The sequence below is a fragment of the Phalacrocorax carbo genome, chromosome 2 (genome assembly GCF_963921805.1).
Source record: "Phalacrocorax carbo chromosome 2, bPhaCar2.1, whole genome shotgun sequence".
Taxonomy (NCBI): domain Eukaryota; kingdom Metazoa; phylum Chordata; class Aves; order Suliformes; family Phalacrocoracidae; genus Phalacrocorax; species Phalacrocorax carbo.
The window spans coordinates 20,308,248-20,330,789 of NC_087514.1; the positions used below are offsets into that span (position 1 = coordinate 20,308,248).

At 41.3% G+C, this 22,542-nt stretch overlaps 1 protein-coding gene across 2 annotated transcripts in view; it reads right to left on the bottom strand.

The window, feature by feature from the left end:
• The window catches only part of EMC2 (ER membrane protein complex subunit 2), a 49,362-nt gene extending 35,899 nt beyond the window's left edge, over positions 1-13,463 (bottom strand). Inside the window, exons 1-4 of one of the 2 annotated variants that reach the window (XM_064442231.1) lie at positions 13,356-13,395; positions 11,712-11,754; positions 4,449-4,562; positions 960-1,024 (exon numbers count right to left, since the gene is read on the bottom strand). In XM_064442231.1, the coding sequence (XP_064298301.1) occupies positions 960-1,024; positions 4,449-4,562; positions 11,712-11,748 (216 nt within the window). In that variant the 5' untranslated portion in view covers positions 11,749-11,754; positions 13,356-13,395. Of the gene's footprint in view, positions 1-959; positions 1,025-4,448; positions 4,563-11,711; positions 11,755-13,355 lie in introns of both variants that reach the window. The other variant, XM_064442230.1, reaches the window with a different exon arrangement.
• Between the last annotated feature and the right edge of the window lie 9,079 nt (positions 13,464-22,542).

Below are 22,542 nucleotides of genomic sequence, written 5' to 3' on the forward strand. Positions count from 1 at the left end.
GACTAGGTATTACAATTCTACATAAAATTTTATCCAAATTGTTATTTGTATAATTCAGATAAATTTTCATATAAGTTGACTAAACCCAAATATCCACTAACAATATTTTTATCAAGAATCATTGAATAATTTGGATTGCAAGGGACCTTTGGAGGTCACCTGCTCCAAATCCCCACTCAAAACCAAGCCAGCTTCCAAGTGAGTGCAGGACCTTATCCCAGTCTGTTTCTGAGCATCTCCAAAGGAGATTCCACAGCTTCTCTGTACCACTTGTACCAAAGTGTTCATTAACTCCATTGTTAAGAACTTTTTCCTAATATCTAATTGGGATTTCTTTTATTGCAGCTTAAGTCTCTCGCACTTGTCTTTTACTGCACATCTGCAAAGGTCTGTCTCCACCTTTTTATACCTTCCCATTAGTACATATTCAGACAGCAATAAAATCCCCTCTTAGCTTTCTCAAGACTTAAAAAACCCAGATCTCTCAGCCTATCCTTATACATTATGCAGTCCAGCTCCTTATTCATCTTGAAGACTTGCTCCAATATATCAATGACTTTCTTTGATGACAGCCAACATGACATACAATACGATATGCATGACAGGACATTTTTTCTCAAAATATTCAAAAAACAATATCATTTGAGAGTTTTTCAATAAACAAACACTCTCTGTACAATTTGGCAACTTCAGTATTATTCTTGACATTTAGCCCATCCCAGAGTAGTTGTAAATATTTTCATGGCTATCAGAAGAGACATGATCTGTCTAAACAAAAGTTACACATTAGAGAAGGTGGGTGGAGGCAGTTTCTTCCCAGCAGTGTATTTCTTGATAGTTATTTTGCAAGTCCAAGCTATGGAGTACAAGATATCCTATAACTGTCCAAAGAACTATCTGGAAGAGATACCCAGGAATAAAACTTAAAGTTTGAGGGAAAAATCAACTTGAAAACTTACCAATGCCAAATCATCTCGACTGCAGTCCAGGGCAGCAATCATCACCTGTTCATATATTATCCAAACTGGACACAAGAGAGACATTAAATGCAGATAATTGATTTTTTTTAAGATAATAGGAAACACCTACAATGTAAATAAGATTAATGAATTCTGTCTGTATATTTTTCCCCTTCTACTCCCATGGATCACTACTGAAACATGGGCATTTAAAGAAACTGCTGGAATTAATTAAAAACGCATTTAAGCAATTTTATTGCTTTTAGTAACAAAGTACCTTTTGACATCTTGAAAGGCAAAAAAGCTCTAGTTCTCTGCTTTTCCTAACATTATAGCTGCAGTCTTCTAAACAGATCCCCATTAGGACTTGCTCTCTGATCAGACCTAGAGAACAGCCATTTGTTCTAGAAAGAAAACAAATTTCCCTTAACTGTTTCACTGCTGAAAGTCCTACAAATGTTGCCTTCTTCCTGGATTTGAACAATTTCTCTAAATTGGTAACAGATTACATTATTCCTATTCTAGGTCTGCTGAGGTCTTGAGCAAAAAGAACTTAACAGTGTAGCTACACAAGTTGCCGAAAAGAGAGGTTATAGTAGAGGGAAACACATAATGTGAGTATTAGAAGTACTAAGTATTTTGAACTCAAGTAAGTCCAATCAGGTACACCCAATATTTCACAGAACTGAAACAGAAGCAAATGTCTTCCAAAATAAAAATCTAAAATAAAAATAAAAGATAACAATAACAAAGGCCTTCTAATTTTTAAAAATAATATCTATGATATAAATTTCCAATTTATTTTTAAAAAAAAAAATACTACTTCTTGCTAAGTACACAAAAGAAGAGAAACAAACATTAATTTGCCTGAAACAGCTTTTCCCCATTGGAACTGTTTGTACGACATTTATTCTATTATATAATGTATATATTTTTTCCATTAATGTAAAAATACATGGATACAGACAAAATACAGATTGATAATATATATCAATTATATATATTATATATTATTTTTAAAAAAACTTTCTAATCACAAGTATAAGATACTTTTATATTTTATGAAATTGCTCTCCCCTTTCAATCAAACCATCTACTTTGAAACTCTGCCTCTAGCACAGGTTAGTGTCAGATATTAGGCAAGAGAATACTTGTAATAGAATCAAGTATCCAGGCTAGAGGGATGTGTTTTTCTCATCTGTACACTAGCACTTTCTTGTTCAAGCTTAACAAAAAAAAAAAAAAAAACAAACCAAAACACAAACCCACCCCAAAGGTCTTATTCCTCTACTTTGAAGTCCAACTCTACAGCTTCGGACTACTGATCGTCCATTAGAAAATTCCAACTTTTCACTAAAATTATAATGTGGATAGTAGTATCTCTACCCCTTTGACTGAATAGTCTGTAAGTTATTTTTATTTTTAAAATACTAATAATGATAAAATCTTCTTTTCCCACCAATTACACTGGATGTCTTCTGCCTGAGAAGGCAGGTTAGAGAGATACCCAAGTAATCTACCCCACTGCATTCATTATTTTCCCTTCCATACGCAGCCTGAAATTAGTCATTGTAATATCGAGGTATTTTCTGAAAACACATGAAGCAACAAGACTAACATCCATCATATACAACTCACTCACCTTCTATGGCTACCTAAGAAAGAACTCTAGGTCTATTGTGTGTTTGGGGTTTTCTTTAGTTGTTGGGTTTTTTTTGTTTTTAAAACTGTACACAGTTGCCATTCTGATACTATTTTTAAAAAAGAAATTAAACCAAATGTAAATATGTAAGTAAATTTCAGATACTTCTATGCATTTGCTCAGAACCTCAGGAACATTGCAGCTAACTTATCTAATGAATCTTGAATGCCAAGTTTGAGAAAGAATAAAATACATATATCTTGAAAAGAAGGACAAACTCAACACTGACAAGACAGGAATGACTCAGTCTGTATTACTGAGAACAATGTTTCAGAAAGTCATTGGTAAGATCTGAGAGGAGTATCAAGCTCCTCAACAATTTCTTACTAAAATAGGGTTCTCATTAATTACTAGCAACATACTTTCTTCTTAGCAAAATCAATGTTAGTTCTCAGAGTTGTTCTAAAGCAGAAGGAACCTAGAACAACTCTCTTGCAGGTGGGTGTGTTCAGCCTATCCACACAGTCTAAAACCAAGCATGTTCCTCACAGTTACAGTGTAAGACCCCTCACGGTGCAGGATCTTCTTCAAGCACTGAATCTCCAAATGCAGTTCATGACTCACTGCTATGCACAGAGGTGTCTTGAATACATGATACTTTGGGTAGATTATCCACGTATTTATATCAAAAAAAGTATAACATTTGCAGTGGCCAAATTCCTCAGAACGGAAAGAACTCCAGAACAGAATTAGAGCTCGGAGGGTGCAAGACAGAGCCAGAGCAAAGCACTGAAGCAAAGCACTAAAACAAATCCTATCTGCAGAACCCCAAACCCAATACTGAAAGATTCCTCATGTGACAGGGAAGGGAAGCAAAGTGTCCTTCTGAAATGACTATGTGGATTTTAATTCCTGGAACTCTATATTTGGAATTAGAGTTAACTTACTAAACTAACTGAACAAGTTAACTAACTGAACAAAGTTAATCATATGGAATACTGTAACTTTTATTAGTAAATTCAATCCACTGTGGTGGCTGATAAAATCCCCTTGTGACTATAAAACAGTGGTTAACAAAATGAAGGAACTACAAGAGAAATTTATTAAAGAATGTCTATATTAAATTTCCTGAATTATAAAAAAGTGAAAAAAAGAAGAATGAGCATTAAAAACCTGTGTGAGATTAATATGCAAACCTATACAAACTTGATAGCATTTTGTTATACTTTGGTTTATTTTATGCTTATAGTAAAGAGTGCTATTGTATTGTGACATCTTTCTGAACAATTCTCTTTTAGTATGAAATATTATATCCAAGCTTCTATCTACTGAAATTTGTACAAGGTAGTTAAAATCCCCTGAAAATAATAATTTCATGAATAGTAGAAACTTTGACTTACATTCAACTGTAATATGACAAATGTAATGTTATAATAAAAACATTCATTAATTTAATATTAATTCCTGCAGCATGTATGACTTAAGGAATAGCTTTCTCTGTTATAAAAAGATACTTCTCAATTTTTGCCACAGTGTTTAAGAACAGAAAATCAGTCAAATGATAGCTAGACAACAGTCTCATGCTAAGCTTTCACATAATGGTCTAACCACTAATCTAGCAAACTAACATTCTAGCAGGTAATTTTTCCACCTGTTTTCACTGCAGCCCATATTTAGGAAATACATAAAATCTAGGAATTCTTACAGCCTGTTACACTAAAAAAGGAATATATATTTCATCAACATCAGCAGATACAGAAAAGCAACAGAGAAGTACAAAATAGAGACTGAAAAGAGAAGACAAAATCAGATAATGGTAATTTTAAAAGTAATGATTGTTTACTTACTGTCATCCCCAAGTTTAGATGCATATTCATTAATTAACTCTTCTCCAACATCTACTATCTGTTCACTGTTTCGGTTGTTTTCTTCCCTCCATTTCCTCATTTTATCACGCATATCTGGGGGCAAAGGGGAGGAAAAAAAATTTGAGATTTCTGGATAGCAATGGAATTTGAACTTTATTTCTGAATAATATGCATATGAAGAATGGGTTTAGAGAGCAAGAGATCTAAAAAAGTGGCTTCTATAAATACTAAAAAACTACTAGAGAACAGATAGGTGTGTATCAGACCTCTGAAACTGTATCACACAAACCATGCCCATGCTGTAAGATAATTGATTCAATTTCTGAGTTCACAGTCCCTCAGGTTAGTAACATATTCAGTAAGAAAAACTTTTACCTAGCCATCCAATAAATAATAAAATTTAACTGACATATAGGTGTCAAGATCGGTACATCCCTGTGGGAGAAAGTCAGGCAGAGGGGCCAGGAGACCCACATGGATGAGCAAAGAGCTTCTAGAGAAACTCAAATGGAAGAGGGAGGTTCACAGTATGTGGAAAAAGGGACTGGCCACTTGGGAGGAAAATAGGAATGTAGTCAGGGTATGCAGAGATGCAACGAGGAAGGCCAAGGCCCACTTGGAACTCAGTCTGGCAAGGGATGTCAAGGATAACAAGAAGGGCTTCTTTAAATACACCAGCAGTAAAAGGAGGACTGAGATTACAGTGGTCCCACTGCTGAACAAGGAAGAGGCCCTGGCAACGCAGGATGCAGAGAAGGCAGAGGTACTGAATGCCTTCTTTGCTTCGGTCTTTACTGCTAAGGCTGGCCCTCAGGCATCCCAGCCCCCAGAGAAGAGAGGACAAATCTGGATAAAGGAGGACTTCCTCTTGGTTGAGGATTGGGTTAGAGATCACCTAGGCAAACTGGATTCTCACAAATCCATGGGCCCCAGTGGGACGCACCCACGAGTGCTGAGGGAGCCAGTGGATGTTCTTGCTGAAGCTACTCTCCATCATCTTTGAAAAGTCATGGAGGGCAGGAGAGGTGCCCCAGGACTGGAAAGTAGCCAGTGTCACTCCAGTCTTCAAAAAGGGCAAGAGGAGGACCTGGGAATCTATAGGCCAGTCAGCCTCACCTCCATCCCCAGAATGGTGATGGACCAGTTCATCCTGGAGTTCATCTCCAGACATGTAGAGGAAAAGAAGGTTATCAGAAGTAGTCATGGTGGATTCACCACGGGCAGATCATGCTTGACCAACCTGATAGCCTTCTATGATGGCGTGACTGGCTGGGTCAATGAAGGGAGAGCAGTGGATGTTGTCTACCTCAACTTCAGTAACGCATTCAACACTGCCTCCCATAGAGAAGCTAAGGAAGTGTGGGTTGGATAATTGGACAGTGAGGTGGGTTGAGAACTGGCTCAACAAGAGAACTCAGAGTGTCATGACTCAACAGGGCAGTCTGGTTGGGGGTCCGTAACTAGCAGTGTTCCCCAGGGGTCTGTGCTGGGTTCAGTCCTGTTTAATATATTCATCAATGACCTGGATGATGGGATAGAGTGTAACCTCAGCAAGTCTGCTGATGATACCAAGCCGGGAGGAGTAGCTGATACGCCAGAAGGCTGTGCTGCCATCCAACGAGACCTGGACAGGCTGGAGAGATGGGCCATGGGGAACCTCATGAAATTCAACAGGAGCAAGTGCAAGGTCCTGCACCTGGGGAGGAACAACACCATGCACCAGTACAGGCACAACACCATGCACCAGTACAGGCTGGGGGCTGAACCACTGGAAAGCAGCTCTGCTGAGAAGGACCTGGGAGTGCTGGTGGACAGCAAGTTGACCCTGAGCCAGCACTGTGCCCTTGTGGCCAAGAAAGCCAACGGTATCCTGGGCTGCATTAAAAGGAACGTAGCCAGCAGGGCAAGAGGGGTTATCCTCCCCCTCTACTCTGGCCTAGTGAGACCACATTTGGAGTACTGTGTCCAGTTTTGGGCCCCCCAGTTCAAGAAAGACAGGGAACTACTGGAAAGAGTCCAGCAGAGAGCTACCAAGATGATCAGGGGACTGCAGCATCTCCCCTCTGAGGAAAGGCTGAGAGACCTGGGTTTGTTTAGCCTGGACAAGAGAAGACTGAGGGGGGATCTCATCAATACTTATAAATATCTAAAGGGTGGGTGTCAGGAGGATGGGACTGGACTCCTTTCAGTGGTGCCCAGTGACAGGACAAGGGGCAATGGGCACAAGTTGGAACACAGGAAGCTCTACCTCAATATGAGAAAAAACTCCTTTCCTGTGAGGGTGCCAGAGCAGTGGAACAGGCTGCCCAGGGAGGCTGTGGAGTCCCTTCCCTGGGGACATTCAAAACCTGCCTGGATGCATTCCTGTGCCCCCTGCTCTGGGTGTGCCTGCTCCAGCAGGGGGGTTGGACAAGATGGTCTCCAAAGGTTCCTTCCAGCCCCTGCCATTCTGTGATTCTGTGACATGGTTAGGAAAAACAGGCTACAAGAGATTTCTCCCAAGTAGTTTCACTCATTGACAAACAGTATTAAAATTACTTTTCTGCTCCAGGTGAATAAATTCTCACTTGAAGTATTAGAAAAACTACGAAAACTCAATCACTGCTTACATTTATCAGTAGAAGGAAAATGCTGTGAACTTCTACTCTAAAAAGAATCTACACACTCCTACGGAACAGAGCCTGAAGAAAGGCAGACATGGAAGTGAAGGCTTTCTACACCAGGGGAGTGCCCAGAAGTATAAAAATTATCACTGTTTATCTACGTAAGATAGAAGAGAGTGCTTCTTTTAGCATTAGGATTTTTGTTTCAAGAGTACATTTACTATGACTCAGATCTCCAAGACAGCAGGCATACTCTTGAAGTCAGCAGGAGAGCACTACCTAGACTAGGTTTTATTTATTCTCTGGATCACGAATTTCTAAGCATGTGGTTTTCTATACACATATACATTTATATACAGGCAGATGTTCCATAGACAAGAACAAATTTTGAGGAAACTTACAGAAAACAGTTTTCATTAATAGATAGGGGCTTTACTAATATGAAGGTACCACGACAACTGTCGCCAATATTTTTTTAAACTTTACAGCAGCTGGAAAAAAACATACAACGATAGATCTAAACACTGTCAGTTTTTCTTGCATTTCAAAATGCATAGTTAATGTAACTGACAATAAAATTTAAGCACTGAACTTTCTTCCATCTACCTGCATTGATCACAGATTGCTCCTGAGGCTTTCAAAATACAAAATGTAGCACAATAACGTTCAACCAAAACCACCACAGGGTTACATTACATATGCCTGGGTAAAGTTAAATGGTTCTAGACACATGACAGTCCCTGGAAATTCAAAGTTAGACAGCAAGAATGTGAGAGAACACAAACATTCACAAAAGCTGACAAGCTAAACCCACAAAAATAAATAAGCTGTCTGATTTCTACCTACTTGTTTACTTAGAAATTATCAATGCCTCCATTCCAGTGTGAATCCAAATGAAACAGTGTTTGAATTATGTATAACAGACACACATCTACCATTCATCACCCACATACAACATTTACAACGATAGAAAAAACTGCAGGTCAGAGAATAGTGTATCAGCTGATGACTGAAAAACAAAGTAAAAATAAATGTTCTCTGTCATAAGAATTGATTGAGGCTCGTTAGTTTTAGAAATACTGAATTTTAAGTAAAAGGTAGAAGAAAGAAAATGCTAAAGGCTGCCATAAAACTTTTTAAATTTAAAGAAAAATGTTTAGTTTTTAACTAAAAAAAACCTTTTTACAATGGTGTCAATTTAATGAATTTTTTACTACAAAAGCTATCAAGAGTCAGCCAATAACAATTTAAGTCTTGGAGGCAAAATACATACAGCACATAATAAAAGGTTGCGCAGTAGCAACCAGGGGTTTTAGGAAAAAAAAATTGTTTCAGTTTTATTTACAATCACTCTTTTCACATACATAGGCTGGTCCTGAGCAATTGACACATATGTCTTAGTCTTAAGTTCTCTTAATTTAGCAAGCTTTGCACACATACATCAAAACATTAGAAGTTCAAAGAAGCAGATGCACTTGCCACAATGTTTGTTGTTCCCTAAAAAACACACAAGCAATCTACAGGAAACCAGAATAAATAACCTGTGTTTTATTTTTGTCTGTTAAGGAGCCAGTTAATTTGGCCTGAGCCACCAGATATGAAGTAATCCTCTTATAATTACTTATACTTCAATTGTTTATGTGGATCATAGTTTTCAAGTCCTTGGTATCTAAAAGCACCTCATGAATGGGGGTAATAGAAGTTACCACTATTAGTAGAGACATACATTGCACACTCCAAAATGTCACCTCAACATACAACAACTGCTACCACCAGCAATCACTCAGGGACCCCATAACCATTATATTTCTAGAACTCACTTGTACACTGTTCTGTTAGTCACCAAATCTTCCACCACACCTCAGCTCCACCCACTCTCACCAAACATGAATCAAACCAAAACAAACATAAACCCGGCAATTCAACAAGCTTCCCTAATCACACAGGGAGTGTAATGACCCGGCAACTGCTCTCGCCAGGTCTCCAGACCCCTCTCCTTACCTGGACACCTGACCAGTACTTTGCAGGTGCAGGCAGAGGCAAAGGCAGCTCAGCTGGGCACTGCAGAAGCTGCCTTTAACCATAACTACTCAGCCTTCAAAGCCGCCTCAACTAAAATCCCAGCATCTTACCTTTGCCTGTTGTAATCCCATAATTTCATATATAAAATCCAGTGTAAACTGATCTGTCCCTTTGATTAAAACTAAAAACTAGCTAAAAGCAAGCGAACACAGCATGGCACACAACAAAAACATCACACCAACATTTGATTGCACACAGATTGCAATACAGATAAAATGTTGAATGCTTTCTATTTCCGAGAGTCTTTCCATACAAAGTAAATGTGAATTCAGACTCTAAGTCATAGGAAGGAACCAATTTTGTCATATAAAGCAGACTCTAATGACTAGAGACACTAAAGATGTAAATGTTCACTTTTAAAATTCATTTGGGATTTTCTTTGTTATATATGATGTTCCCCAATACATACATTTGCAAGAAAACTGTCTCACATATAGTGTTAAATTTCATCTTACAAGGCGTTTTATGATATTTTCAAAAAAAATCAAAGAATTCCTTGAAAAAAGTCTCACATGAACACGTAACAAAACCTCGTAGTATGCCACTACTTAAGCAGCGCAATTTTTAATACAGAAAATAGAAATACTAATGTAACGACCCAGGAAAGTTAAGTAATTTAAGCAACAGTCATCATGAGCTATTCAAAATCTTTTCAAATATTCTTTTCACTTGTTTTCAATTTATATTAAAATAAATCTAGTTTAGAGAATATGGCATCTCTTTCTCTTTTTGATATCCAGTGAAGAATTATTGACTGGAACAAGAATTGCCATGACAGCATTCAAAAATCTCCAGAAAACCTGACTGTCACTAGCCAAAAATCACTGCTTCATTTCAGCTGGGTTTGAGATGTTAATCCTATTATGCTTCTGTGCAATGTAGAGAAAGAAAATCCAGGTTATTTTGTCCAATTCTGACAACACGCTAGATGAGTTTGCTGTGAAAGCCAACTGTCCTTTTATTAGTTCTTGACTATCATGACTTATTTGCTTCCTATTTGCAGATCATGCTAATTCTGCACACACAAGCTAACCTGCTCCTAAACTGAAGTTATACAGGTGTATTTTTCCTTCCCCCCCCATTTCCACTCACAGGCCAAATTAATCTTTAGCGTATCACTGACACCATGTTAAATATTTATGAGCAGTCTGCATGAAATTCTACATGGCTCAAGAGGCTCCTGTAAGAGGCTCCACATCACCAGTTACAACTGGTAAACTACTACATCATGCTTCTTACAATTCTTGGCTCCCTGTCCCTCCATGCTGTTTCTAATTCTTGGAAGCAGGAAACAGAATGCCATTTTCTATAGGATAATTAGCAGCAGTGGCAAAAAAAAAAAAAAAAAAAAGCAACACATCACCTTAGTATCAAATAAATAAGCTGTAAAATATATGATGCATGTCCACATATAAGCATTTATTTTAAAACATTAGCCTCATTCGTATCATGTAAGTTTAATACTGAAGCCACATTTGGATCATTTAAGTCCACTGATCAAAATCCTGAGGTTAAGTGAGAGGTTTTCCTACTCCACAGGTTTAAAAATACACTTCAGAGCTCAAGACACAGCTGCAGACCAAGAAAAGAAAGAAAAAATAAAGACAACATCTCCAACAGTGGAAATCAGAGTTATTTTCCATTATACTTCCTAACCACCTGTGCAATACATTTACCTAATGTACAGTTTAATCACTGTTAAACTTCCACCTTTGCCTCGAAGAACCTTAGCAAAAAGCAAGGTACAAACTATATTTCATTTGCCTCATGCTATTCTTATTCCCTAACCTCCAATCACAGTTTCATCTTGAGCAATACATAAGGAAAAAGCATCTTGTTTAGAAAGAACTGAGTATATAATGGACATTTTTCAGATTAATACCAACTATACGCCTGGTTTCACAGAAATTAGGCATCTTAGACCAATTCAAGATGAGCTACATTCAATTTCTAGAGCTGTATTCAAGTTCTTTGCTAGGAACTAGGTCACAATGCTGCTGGGATCACCCCTCTCATGAAAAGCCTCACTGTACCAAGGGTCTGTTAAAGTACACAAAGTAGAGAAAAGAACCTTTGCATGATCTGCTGCAGGAATCTGTTCATTTTCACTTTACTTGCCATCTCTTAAAATAGAGGAAAATATATAATTTTTCAAATGTGTGCTTCGCAAGCACAGACAGCTGCTTGTACCAACGCAGATCTTCAAGGTTTTCCCCTACATGCCAGGTCTTTCATCTGGATCTAAACTGGAAGATATCAATTTAGAAGTTGATAGGACAAAACTCCCCAGCCAGTCCCCAAAAACCTCCTATTTAGCATACCCATGTGCAAACCCACGCACCTAGCGCAATGCCACAAACATCAATCAATAGAATATGGAGGTTATTTCCAAGTGTAGGACGCTCACCTCAGTGTATTAGCCAAGTCCAAGAGCAGTAAGCTTAAGCATCCCACACCTGGCCTTTACATTAGAATGTAAAGACACCAACTCTGCTATACTCTGAGTCAAAACAATCTAGGGCTAAACATACAGAAACATATCTACAGTGCATGTTACCTCTCCTGTGAAAAATCTCATTTCTCCTTCCAATCATGGACACCTGAGAACAACAGCAGGGAAAAAAACCTAAATCTCTGGGTTTTGTTAACAATTTCTGTTCAAGCAAAATGAAAACTAGAAAAGTTCTTTACATAAGCTAGTTTTAGAACAACTTTTGGGAAGGTCTAACAATAACACTAGTAATGCTCCGTGCAACTTCCCGTATAGTGGCTCACCTGCTCTCTATCCAAGCTGAGCTTCGCAACCACTACACCTTCTCACATGAGATATAAAAGAATGGGCAACCCATCTTTTGCCAAAGTGCTACAGTCATCTAACAACATCACGGTGATGCAACCAAGTATCACCAAAACTACCTATAAACCAGCCACCAGATATGCTGGCAAGAAAGCCCTCTTCTTCATCCTTAATTGTTCCATTACAGCACTATTTTCCTCAATATCGGCCAAAATATTTTCTGAGATTAATGCAATTTCAGTTGAAAACAGAGTATTTAAAATTCCATTTTGTTTTGGAGTCCTCTAGAAAAAGGTGCAGGGAAGACAGAATGGGCACTATTTCTGATGGGCAAGTTACTACTGTCTGCTAAAATACATCCCGTGCAATGCCCCTCCTCTTATCTCCATACTACAAAACCAAATAACCAATAATCTATGCTCAGGGAATTATTCTATCACTCCATTATTTCTTCATAGATTAGCAGTGAATAAATAAAAAAACCAAAGATCACACAGCTTCTCTCTGCATTATCTTCTCTACCGTATAAGGTCTGCAATGTATTAGACCACCTAGCTAGAGGTTCCCCCTTTGTGGCCAAAGTTATGGAGAAGCATTCATTTATTCCTGACAGGAGACTGTAATGGGCTCGAGTACTGTATGAATTCACCTTTGAACACGTACTGCTTAAGAGAGGAGACCCATTCAGAATGGCAGGTAAACCTCAAAAGGCATTGCTATTTAAAAAGAAAAAATCGCTATGATCGAACAGATATGAAAGCTGCAAAGACCTGGGGAGCAGGATTTTCAAAAACTGTTATGTCACTTCAGAGCTTCCGGGAGTTCCTCCGCAAACGCTAATGAACAAGTTTTAGGAAAACATGAGAGAGTTTTCAGGCGTTCCGAAAGGTGAGCCGAGACACAAAGCGCTGACCCAACCAGGGGCCCCATCTTCCCGTCAGCGCTGCGTTAGCACTGGGGGGGATCTGCGAGGCGGCGGGAACAGCGCCGAACACCGTCCCCCGGGGACGGGGCGGGGGCTCCCTCTCCGCAAGCGGGGGGCGGCTGGCGGGCCTCCGCCTGCACCGGCGCCGGGGGAGCTCCGGGCTGGAGCTCGGCCCGGGCAGGAGCCCGGCCCGCCGCACGCCGGGGCGGGGCACGGCGCCCCCTCCGCGCCCTAGGCGGCCACAAGCCGGCGGGGGGGGGGAGACGAGCGCCGCCGCCCACCGAGGGACGAACCACCACTCGCCACCTCCGCTTCTCAGGCAAGGCCACCCCGCTGCGCTGGCCGCCCACAGCCGGCGGAGCCCGGCCGCTGCCAGGACCGCCGGGCCCCCGCCCTGACCTACGGGGCTGTCCCCCTCCCTGCGCCCGCCGGAACCGGGCCCTGCCCCTGCGGAGGCCGCCGGCCGGCCGCGGCGTTACCTTCCCAAGTCACGTCGTACATCTCCGACACCTTCGCCATCTTGGCGGCCGCCGGCGTGACGCGCCGCCGTGACGGCCCCGGCCGTCATTGGCGGGGAGGGAGCGCGGGAGGGCGGCGCCCCGCGGCGGGGCGCGGGTCCGCCTGAGGCACCGCCCGCCTCCGCCGTCCCGCCGGGCCGCCGTCCTTCCCTCCTTCCCTCCGTCCCGGGCGAGGCCGGCGGGAGGCGGCCAAAACCCGCTGGGCGCCCGACCCTGGAGGACGGGGGCGGCAGGGACGGAGAGTTAAGAAGCTGGCGCTTGTCCCGTCCCGGGTTTGGGTTTTTTTTAACCTACCTGTGCTTCGAGAGCGTGGTGACCGGGGCAGACGTGTGGTCGCCTTTTCCGTGGCACCCTGTGCTCGTCCTGCCCGCTGGGTTAGCGCAAACCAGAGATGGCACAAAGGGCCACACGTTAATTTATTTTATAACCCACCTAACCTTTCTGTGTCCGGTTCGCATGCCCCAAAGCTTGACACCTTGCATGTGCACTGCGTGAGGAGGCGCCCGCTTTGGCTTCTTTTCAGCTTGTGACATGTCACCGAGTTTCACACACACCCCCCTCGGCTCCTTCTGGAGACGAGGATGAGCCGTCGAGGATGAACCACCCGTTCCTCTGCATTTGCTCCAGTCACCCTGTGGGCAGCGAGCCACCGCAGCGACAAACGTTGGGCGATGAGTGGGAGAAGCCCCGAGTGGGCATACAGCCAGGAGTGGGGCCCAGGCCTGCCACCGGCTGGGCCCGCCTCTGACTCCTCTCCAGCATTTATTTTCTGACACTCTGGCTTCTGCTGACAACCAGTCACAAAGATGAAGGGTTTCTTAGTCAAGAAGGCTCCTGATTTCAGTAATGTGTAGTTGTTAAGAAATAAATGTGTCTCCGCTGAAGGTGTTCTAAAAATGGCGATGGATTTTTAACTTCATGCATGCTCAGGGAACTGGTTTCTGGAAAATATCACCAGAAACCTACTTGTCTGACATTCAACTCTGACAAGATCTCTTCTGGGAAATGCCTCAGTCTCCATACTCAAAATTAATCCCCTACCTCCATCAACAAATATAGTCTAGTATCAAGAAAGCTGTTTCTATATTTATTGTCCTGCTTTCTCTGAACCAGAATAAACTACTAATTCTTACTACTATCTACAGTGTAATGACTTTGGCAGCTAAAATGCCTCAACTGGAATTCAAACGGTGGTCTAGAAAGACTCTGTATGACTAATTTCTCTTCCCTTGAAACTGGTTTTTGATCTTCTAAGTCACTGAATTGTTTAGACCTTGTATAGCACAGCTGTACCCAGCTAATTTTACAATGCTAATGTCTGTATTGTCTGAAGACTTCCAAAAACATTTATGTATTTTTTCTCATAGTATTCCCATGGGTAGGGAACTATTAATCCTGCTTTATAGGTAAAGGAATGAATGCAGAATGGTTACGTGCCAGATCCATAAAGGATTTAGCACACACCTGCTCTGCACATTACAGGGTAACACTGAAATAGCTAGGTAAAATGAGAAATTAGCTTGCAGAGTTCAGTGCTGCTGGACTGCTGAGCTAACTGCAATGCCTAATGTGGGATGCAGACAGAACTTTTAAGCATATAAATCCAAAATTTTGATCCTTTTAAAAGCCCTGTTAGCTGCCACCTAATGCTGAAGGAACTGAAATTTGAGAAATGTGTGTTTGAAGTGTTTGGGAGGGGTCGGACTTTCAGTTCCCCAGACATCTAGTTCTGTGCTTCTGCATCTGCCCACAGCTTTCCCTCTTAGCAGGAGGCAGGAGACAGTACCTCACAGGCGCTTGGTCCAGTTACTGTTCTCAGCGATAACTCTCATCTCTCTGCTAGCTAGATTTAGACAGCTCCCTGGTTATGTTGGATTGCTTCCTAAGACATGCAGCCCTCCACCTGCACTGTAAGAGGAGACTGGATCCTGAAGTTATGCACTGTAAGTGTTGCCTGCTGCCTTTTTTGGACATAGTGTTGAACGACTTGCCTAAAATCACATATACCGCTTTCTGCCGAGCTCAAAACTGACCCTTCTGCTGCATTCCTCTGCTCTTACTGTGGAAGAGAAAACCATCCACACTCACCAAGAGCGGGGAATTATTGTTACAATATCCTGTTATGCCAGATACTGTTATAGTTGGAAACAGAAATGGTTTTGGTATTAAGCTTTTTCTTCTTGGAAACTAAACCAAGGATTTTGAAAGCTGTCTCCTAATGCCAAAGAGCTCCATCACTTAATTAAAAGTTGCAAGTGTTTTGCTAATAAACTTTAAATGCTCTAAAATGGCAGTAGTCATATGAAATCTCTTTTCTGGATCTGTCACATTCTGTTCGTGTGCCACTTCTGCAGGAACCCACCAGAAAGGTAGTGAACCAAGTCTCACATAATAATGGTAAATGCAAGGTGTTTTGAGGGGACCGTTTAAAAATGCAGAAAACTCACCATTAGCTTTTTATAGGTATCACAGCTAGTTCTGCATATTACCTGATGAAAATGAAAAAAAAAACCACAAATAACCTTTTTCACTCAGTTTCCTATTAAAAGACCTTTCTCTTTTGCCATGAAACCCATCAGCTACCTCAATAATAATTCATTCAGAATTTCAGTTCAGAGAAGTGACACCTACCAAGGAAGAAAAACATAGTAATGTTATTTATCGCTTACCAATACAGCAAAGCGTGGAAGTCTGTGTCCTGTGCATGAGATACGGGACATATAGAGATATTTGGGCTCATCACCTAATAGGATCTGGAACTTCTTTTATTTCAGTAATTTGGGGTTAGTTTAGTAATGTAACAATGGTGACATCCTTCAAGTAGGTAGGAGACAGGAGAAAACAACTCTGGGACAGTCGTGGCACAAGGAAAAATGTACATATGTTGGGTCCATGTGCGCTGTGAAGGAATGAAGTGCTAATTTATCTTCCATGTGAACCAAACGGTTCGCTTGCTTGTCAAGATGCACTTTCCCACTGTGCAAGAACATGGATTAACTTCATTTTATGTATGGAGTGTTTACAAATACTATTAATTTGTGTAGCGATAGTAAAGATCAGTCCCAGAAGATAAACTAGTCGATGAAAAATACAGGAAATTAAATAAATTTGAATCATGTGACTTAAGAACTCTGGTTAATGTAGCTGCCTTTGAGCCTGATCCTACTCGGTATTCATTTATTAATGTTGGAACTTCAGCTATTTTCTTACATCAAGTTTAAAACTTCCCAACACAAAAGAGAAATAGGTAAGAAACTAAATTAATATAATTTGCTTTAGGAGATTACTTTCAGGAGTAAAGATAGAGAGAACATTTTAACATGTTTTTAAGTTTTATCACCGCATCACCACAAATAAGAAACACCAAGTCAAAATTTTGTAACTCCTCTTGAAAAATTTGGAGTTTTTTCCCTTGATGAGTTGACATGAACAATCCTTAAGCAAGTTGAACAGCACTTCCTCTACAGCTTGATACTCTAAACTATATCCTGAGAGTCTCCTGAGATTGATTTTAAAATGGCAGTGAAGTGAACAAACACCACAGATCCAAGTTCCTGAGATCATATGATAAGGTAATATGTGCTTCATTTTTAGCATTTACTAGCTGGGTAATATACAAGCTTGAAACTGCTGTCCCAAAGGCAGCTCTCAGCATGCTTAATTAAGAGTTTTTGTAGAGTCTTAACTTGATCCTGTGGGCATTAACTAAATGTAAGAGTCCATTGATAGTAATATGTTGCAGAAGCTTAAATCTGATGTTGGAAGCTATTATTTCCTGTAGCTAAAGTGAACAAATGGAGTAGCCTTTGGTGGGGGCAGGCGGGGAGCGAGGAGGGAGCGTCATGCTGGGGCAGAGCCCGGGGCACTGTGGGCACCCCATGCGCCTGCTGGCCTCCTTTTCCTCCTGGTGGATGCCAATTATGGGGCCAGCCCGGCTGGGAGATGGGCAGAGTCAGGCCCTGCACCCCAGTCCTCCTTGACAGTGGTGCTGGGCGTGGGAGGGACCTATATGTGCAAATTGTTACCTAATGCCACAGTTTTAATCTGATTTCTCTTCCACTCCTAGCGCAGTGTGAATGCACCGCTCTCCTTAAGCAGGCCTGCAGGGCTCAGCAGTCTCGTGCTTGCTCGTAGCAAGCAGCAATACCCCGCAAAGGGCACAGCAGAAGAAATAAATGTCTTGCCCACATGCCTGCTGGAACGAGTACTTCTCTTGTGCACAAGAAACGAGGACAAGAAGTGGTGGGACCAAAGGGAGCCTCTCTCCCACAGCAGCAGACAAGCAAGTGCTCCCGAGCCATCAGCTTCAGGGGAAGCAGATGGGGAAGAGCCAGCGGGAGGGCTTGGAGCTGGGGGTCTGCAGCTGAGCAGGTCCCATGGACTTCGTCACGGGTGGTAGGGGCCACCGCAGGCAGCTGTATGCCTGTAGGCCTGTGGCTGAGAGGGGTCAGATGTTCCCTCCTGCACTTGCCTCTCCAGCTCCCAGACCAGTTACTCACCTCCTCATAACTACAGTACTGTATCATATACATTTGGGGTCTTTTTTGACTGACTTGAAATAAATTGTGCTGAAGTTAAGGGAATTAGAGTGCTCTCCCTGGGCTGAAGTCTGCTCTCAGAATGTTTTTTAACACCCTCCTGACATCCTGACCATTTAGGAATCTTCTCATTTCTGAACTTCATGTCTGTGTCAAAGAGAATTCTCCTGTGCTTTCCCCCAATCCTTATTTATTAACTTTGTTCCTTTTTGCAAGTTCTCTCCTTGGGTTCAGCTACATCTCATTATTTTTGGAATGTTTCTGAGATGATTTTGTCAGGACAATCACTGGACTTGGAGGGGAAATTATCTATTTGTAGGGCAGCATGTTTTATTTGTGGATACAATGGTTTGTGTTTCTACCCTTCAAAAGAAAGGTAAACCGTAGTGGCGACAGGGACTGGTTATCCCACCTGCCATGGCAAAATGATGGTGACAGCTTGTCGTTGGTAACTAATCCATTCTCACTTCAGCAGAGGCAGAAATTACTTTGATGCTGTTCCTTGAGTAAGGTGTCTCTGAGGTGTCATACTGAGGAAAACAAGAAGTTTCTGAATATGTGTTTCTCATGCTGGTATTAAAGGTGAGAAAATCAAAATACAGGGAGCTGATGTAACTTACCTAAACTCATAAAGCAAAACAAAGGACCCATTCATGCACAATCTACTTGTCCAGTCTGAAAGTCCTTATTCCTGGTTTTAACCATATTGATATTTGGTATTCACACACATTTGGTTTACGCACTGCTCACAACATATGCTGCCAGGTCGTGCTGCAGTTAGGGTAGGTTTGTGAGGGGTGGAACTTCAACATTAATTTTTCTAGATATTCCAGCCCTTCTCCTGCCTTGACTTCTTAGAAGCTTAGTGGCAATGTATACCTTCTTATTTGTCATTTAACCCCTCGTTTTCCTTACAAACTGTTCCAGGCTGCTTGGCCAACCTTTATGAGTTTCCACACTGCCAGCTAGCTGCTGTTTTACCAGTCCAACCAATTGTTCCCATACTGCAGGTCACTGGTTAGAAAAGTAGAGTCCAAATCCAAAGGACGGGGCATGTCTGGAGGAGCTACAGTGAACGCTACCATTGCAGTAGCAACGCATCACTATTGGCAGCAGCAACACATCACTATTGGCAGCAGCCTCCTCAGCTGCATTTTTATTCTACTAGAGCCATGAGCACACCAAACATATGAAACAGCTTAACTGGGAATCAAAGGGAATTCATTAGAGGGTCAAGAATGCCTTGACTACATACCCTGGTACAAAAACCTGAATTAGATACTTGCTGGTTCTCCGAACGTTAATCTGCTGATTGCTTTACCCAGTTCTTCTTCAGCCTGGGGCTTCTTTTTTGAGGCATGAGCAGACTGTAGAAGAGCGGTAGTAGAACATGGACACTGCAATAGCAGGTATCCCTCAGCAAGTGCAGAGCGATGTGCTCTGAATCTGCCCCATGAGACAGCCTGGGGAGGTTCTCTGCAGATGCTTTTGGTAGTGCAGCCTCAGCTGCATCCTGAGTTAGCAGGGAGTCACAATTTCTGCCCTCTTTGCTTGATTTTGGAAGAAAAATCTCAAGGGGGGGAGGAAGTTTTCTGAGGGGTTGATAATGAAAACAGTTAAGGAAGATTCTGACTTTCCTGGGGTGTCACTAGCTTTCATTATGGATAGAAACTTTAGTGGATGATTTACGCATCTCCCGCTGCTTTGCCACATCCTTGGCAGTATGGCTGCCAAATGAGGGAAATAACATTTTAAAAGCACAAGCCAAGCAGAAAATGCCTCATAATAATCTGAACTGTGATTCTAATTACCATGACATTGTTACACACTAGAGCTGTTACATAAGATTTAAAAAAGAACATACAGTACATCATTACAATCTGCATGAGTGAGTGTTAATGGACTGCAGCTTCAGAAAAAAAATTTAATCAAAACAAGGCTGTGATTTTGCCTGTAAATAATATGACTCCTTACATGGAAACTGTTCATGTTAAAAGCAGCAGAGGGGTTCATCTCACTTAACTTTAAATGCATACAGTCTAGATGTCTGTATACAAGCTATTTATCTTGGGTTCAATTTGTAGTCAGTGGAGCAAATTTGCATTTGTGGGGTGCATGTCATCCTAAAGTAGATGTCCAAGGCATAGGCAAAATCAAAACCTGCAGGCAACTCTTTCTTTCCATTAACTGTAAAGGGAATCGATAGGACTAGCTCAGCTGCGGATGTCTTCATTGACAGTGTCTATGTTTAGTTAGACAAATTCTCCCTAGAGAAGTATCTCCTGTCCTTGCTTAAGCCTTGCTACAGCCACTGAAAATGGGAAAGAAAAAACAATGCTTTTAGCAAATCTCTCTCAGGGAATGAATCATTAAAGTTCTCAACACAAAGCTCCTGAGAGTCTTCTTCTCTCCAGTGATGCTCTTCCTTTCTCTCACCATTGTAAAGAATTTACATTTGCAAGTTTTTGTACATTTACTAATTGGTGAGATAAGGAAATAAAAATTCCCCTTTGTCCATATATATATATTTTGCAGTCACAAGGCTTGTAAAAGAGAGTCTTTGAAGAAAGTTCTTCACTGGTGTGAAGTGCCACTGTGCTTTTCCAGCCAGGATCCTAACAACATGATCTGCTTGAAAGAGAGCAAGGGAGCCCTGGCCAGTGAAAGAGATCACAGAATCATTAAGGTTGGAAAAGACATCCAGGATCAAGTCCAACCATCAACCCAACAATACCATGTCTCCTAAACCATGCCCTGAAGTGCCACATCTACACGTTTTTTGAACACCCCCAGGGATGGTGACTCTACCACCTCTCTGGGCAGCCTCTTCCAATGCCTGACCACTCCTTCAGTAAATAACTTTTTCCTAACATATAATCTAAATCCAGGTCTTTTATATCAGCCATAACCATGTCCCGCTACAGGGAAATTGCTATTCACCAAGATAGGACACCATGGAAAAACTGGTAAAGATAATTAAGTGCTGTAAAAGACTGCTTGGGCAGCCTGTGGAGTCTTTGACACTGAAAGGTGTTAAGAACAGATGAAATAAGAATGATTGCATTAGGGGATGGGTTTCATGTTTCTGTGACTTTATTATTTGTATGAGAAAGAAGAAGACAACTTACCTTCTGACATGACTGCAGTTGCTTTGCCTTCTAGTGTTCACCTCTGAATTACCTGTCTTGGATATGTGTAGGCATAATAAAACTGTAAAATGCAGGCTGTAGCTTTGTAACACTCAAGACAGGATGTAAGAGGAGAGGAGGGTAAACTATATGTACTTAATTTAAAAGAAAACAAAACACTGAATGGACTAGTTTCATTTCACACTGACAACACATGGGGTTTTGTGGGGTGAGCTGCCTGCCGATCAACTTGAATATGGCCCTGCAGCTGCAGATGTCCAGAGGATGAACCCTAATGGTCATTCCATGGGTGCTGAAGAAGCTCAGCAACTGCGAGGCCAAGGCTGTCCCCTCTTCTTTCATACTTGTTCACTGGAGAAAAGATGAGAAGGGAAAATAGAAAGCAAAGGGAAGAAATGGTAGAGGGCATCACTTCTAGGGGGACCGTACTTATGCCATATAAAAGATTAGAGAGCAGGGCTGGTGTAGAGTTGCCTGTCTTGTCCAGACCTATTGTCTCACCGCTGAGAACACAGTGTATTCTCAAGTGTGCTGGTACAACTGTTTGCTGGCTCTCAACCAGTAAATATACGCAGGTGAAAACTAACCCAAAAAGAGCTTTTAAAAAGGAGGATCATTTGCTTCAGCCCAGGGCCAGGCTCTAGTCCCTTGGATAAGTTAACCATATTAAAGGAGCAATACATTGTGGCCAAGGATAGGAAAAAATGGCTAAGGATTTCCTTACACATGGAATGATGAACCCCTTCTGTTGTGGAACTGCAGCTGGATGGTGTGATCATTATTCTCTTGAACTTTAATTTTATACACACTTCAGTTTTGGAATTATTCTGCATTTTAGTTTTGCCGAGTCTCATTTGCACATTATTTTAGCATTTAAAAGAAAACACTTGTTTGCTTTTGGCACAGCTGACTGGGGACTTGTTTAGCTTTCTTTATCACATATTTTGCCAGTTTAATAAAATTCAGTGTTTGTTGAACAATTTATTGCTGTAGATGCAATTGCAATGAAACAGAAAGCCTCAAGACATTACTGAAATATTACAAACCACCAAGCAATATGTACAAGGCTCAGAAATAGTGTTCCATGATCTCAAAATTGCAGGCAGGAAAAGCTCCGATTAAATCAATACTTAATTCAGCAGAAAAATCAATGTTTTATACACTACCAGACTTAGAATTTATCAGGGATAACATCTGCCCTACAGATCAGCATCTTCTTCAGTGCAGTATTGCAACGGTAGGAGCATTTCCAGTCTATGGAATAGCATGTGGGTTAGCAGGTGACTTCTTGAAAGGATAACTATGTGTGGCATGAATGTGAACACATACATACTCAAAGTGCCATATGGGCTATATTTATTTGGTGTATTTATGCAGGGGAGAAAGAAGTATATGTGTTACATTTCATATAATAAAACAGGTGTTGTTGCTTTTTTGTAAAACACTTTTTGTCCTTCTCAT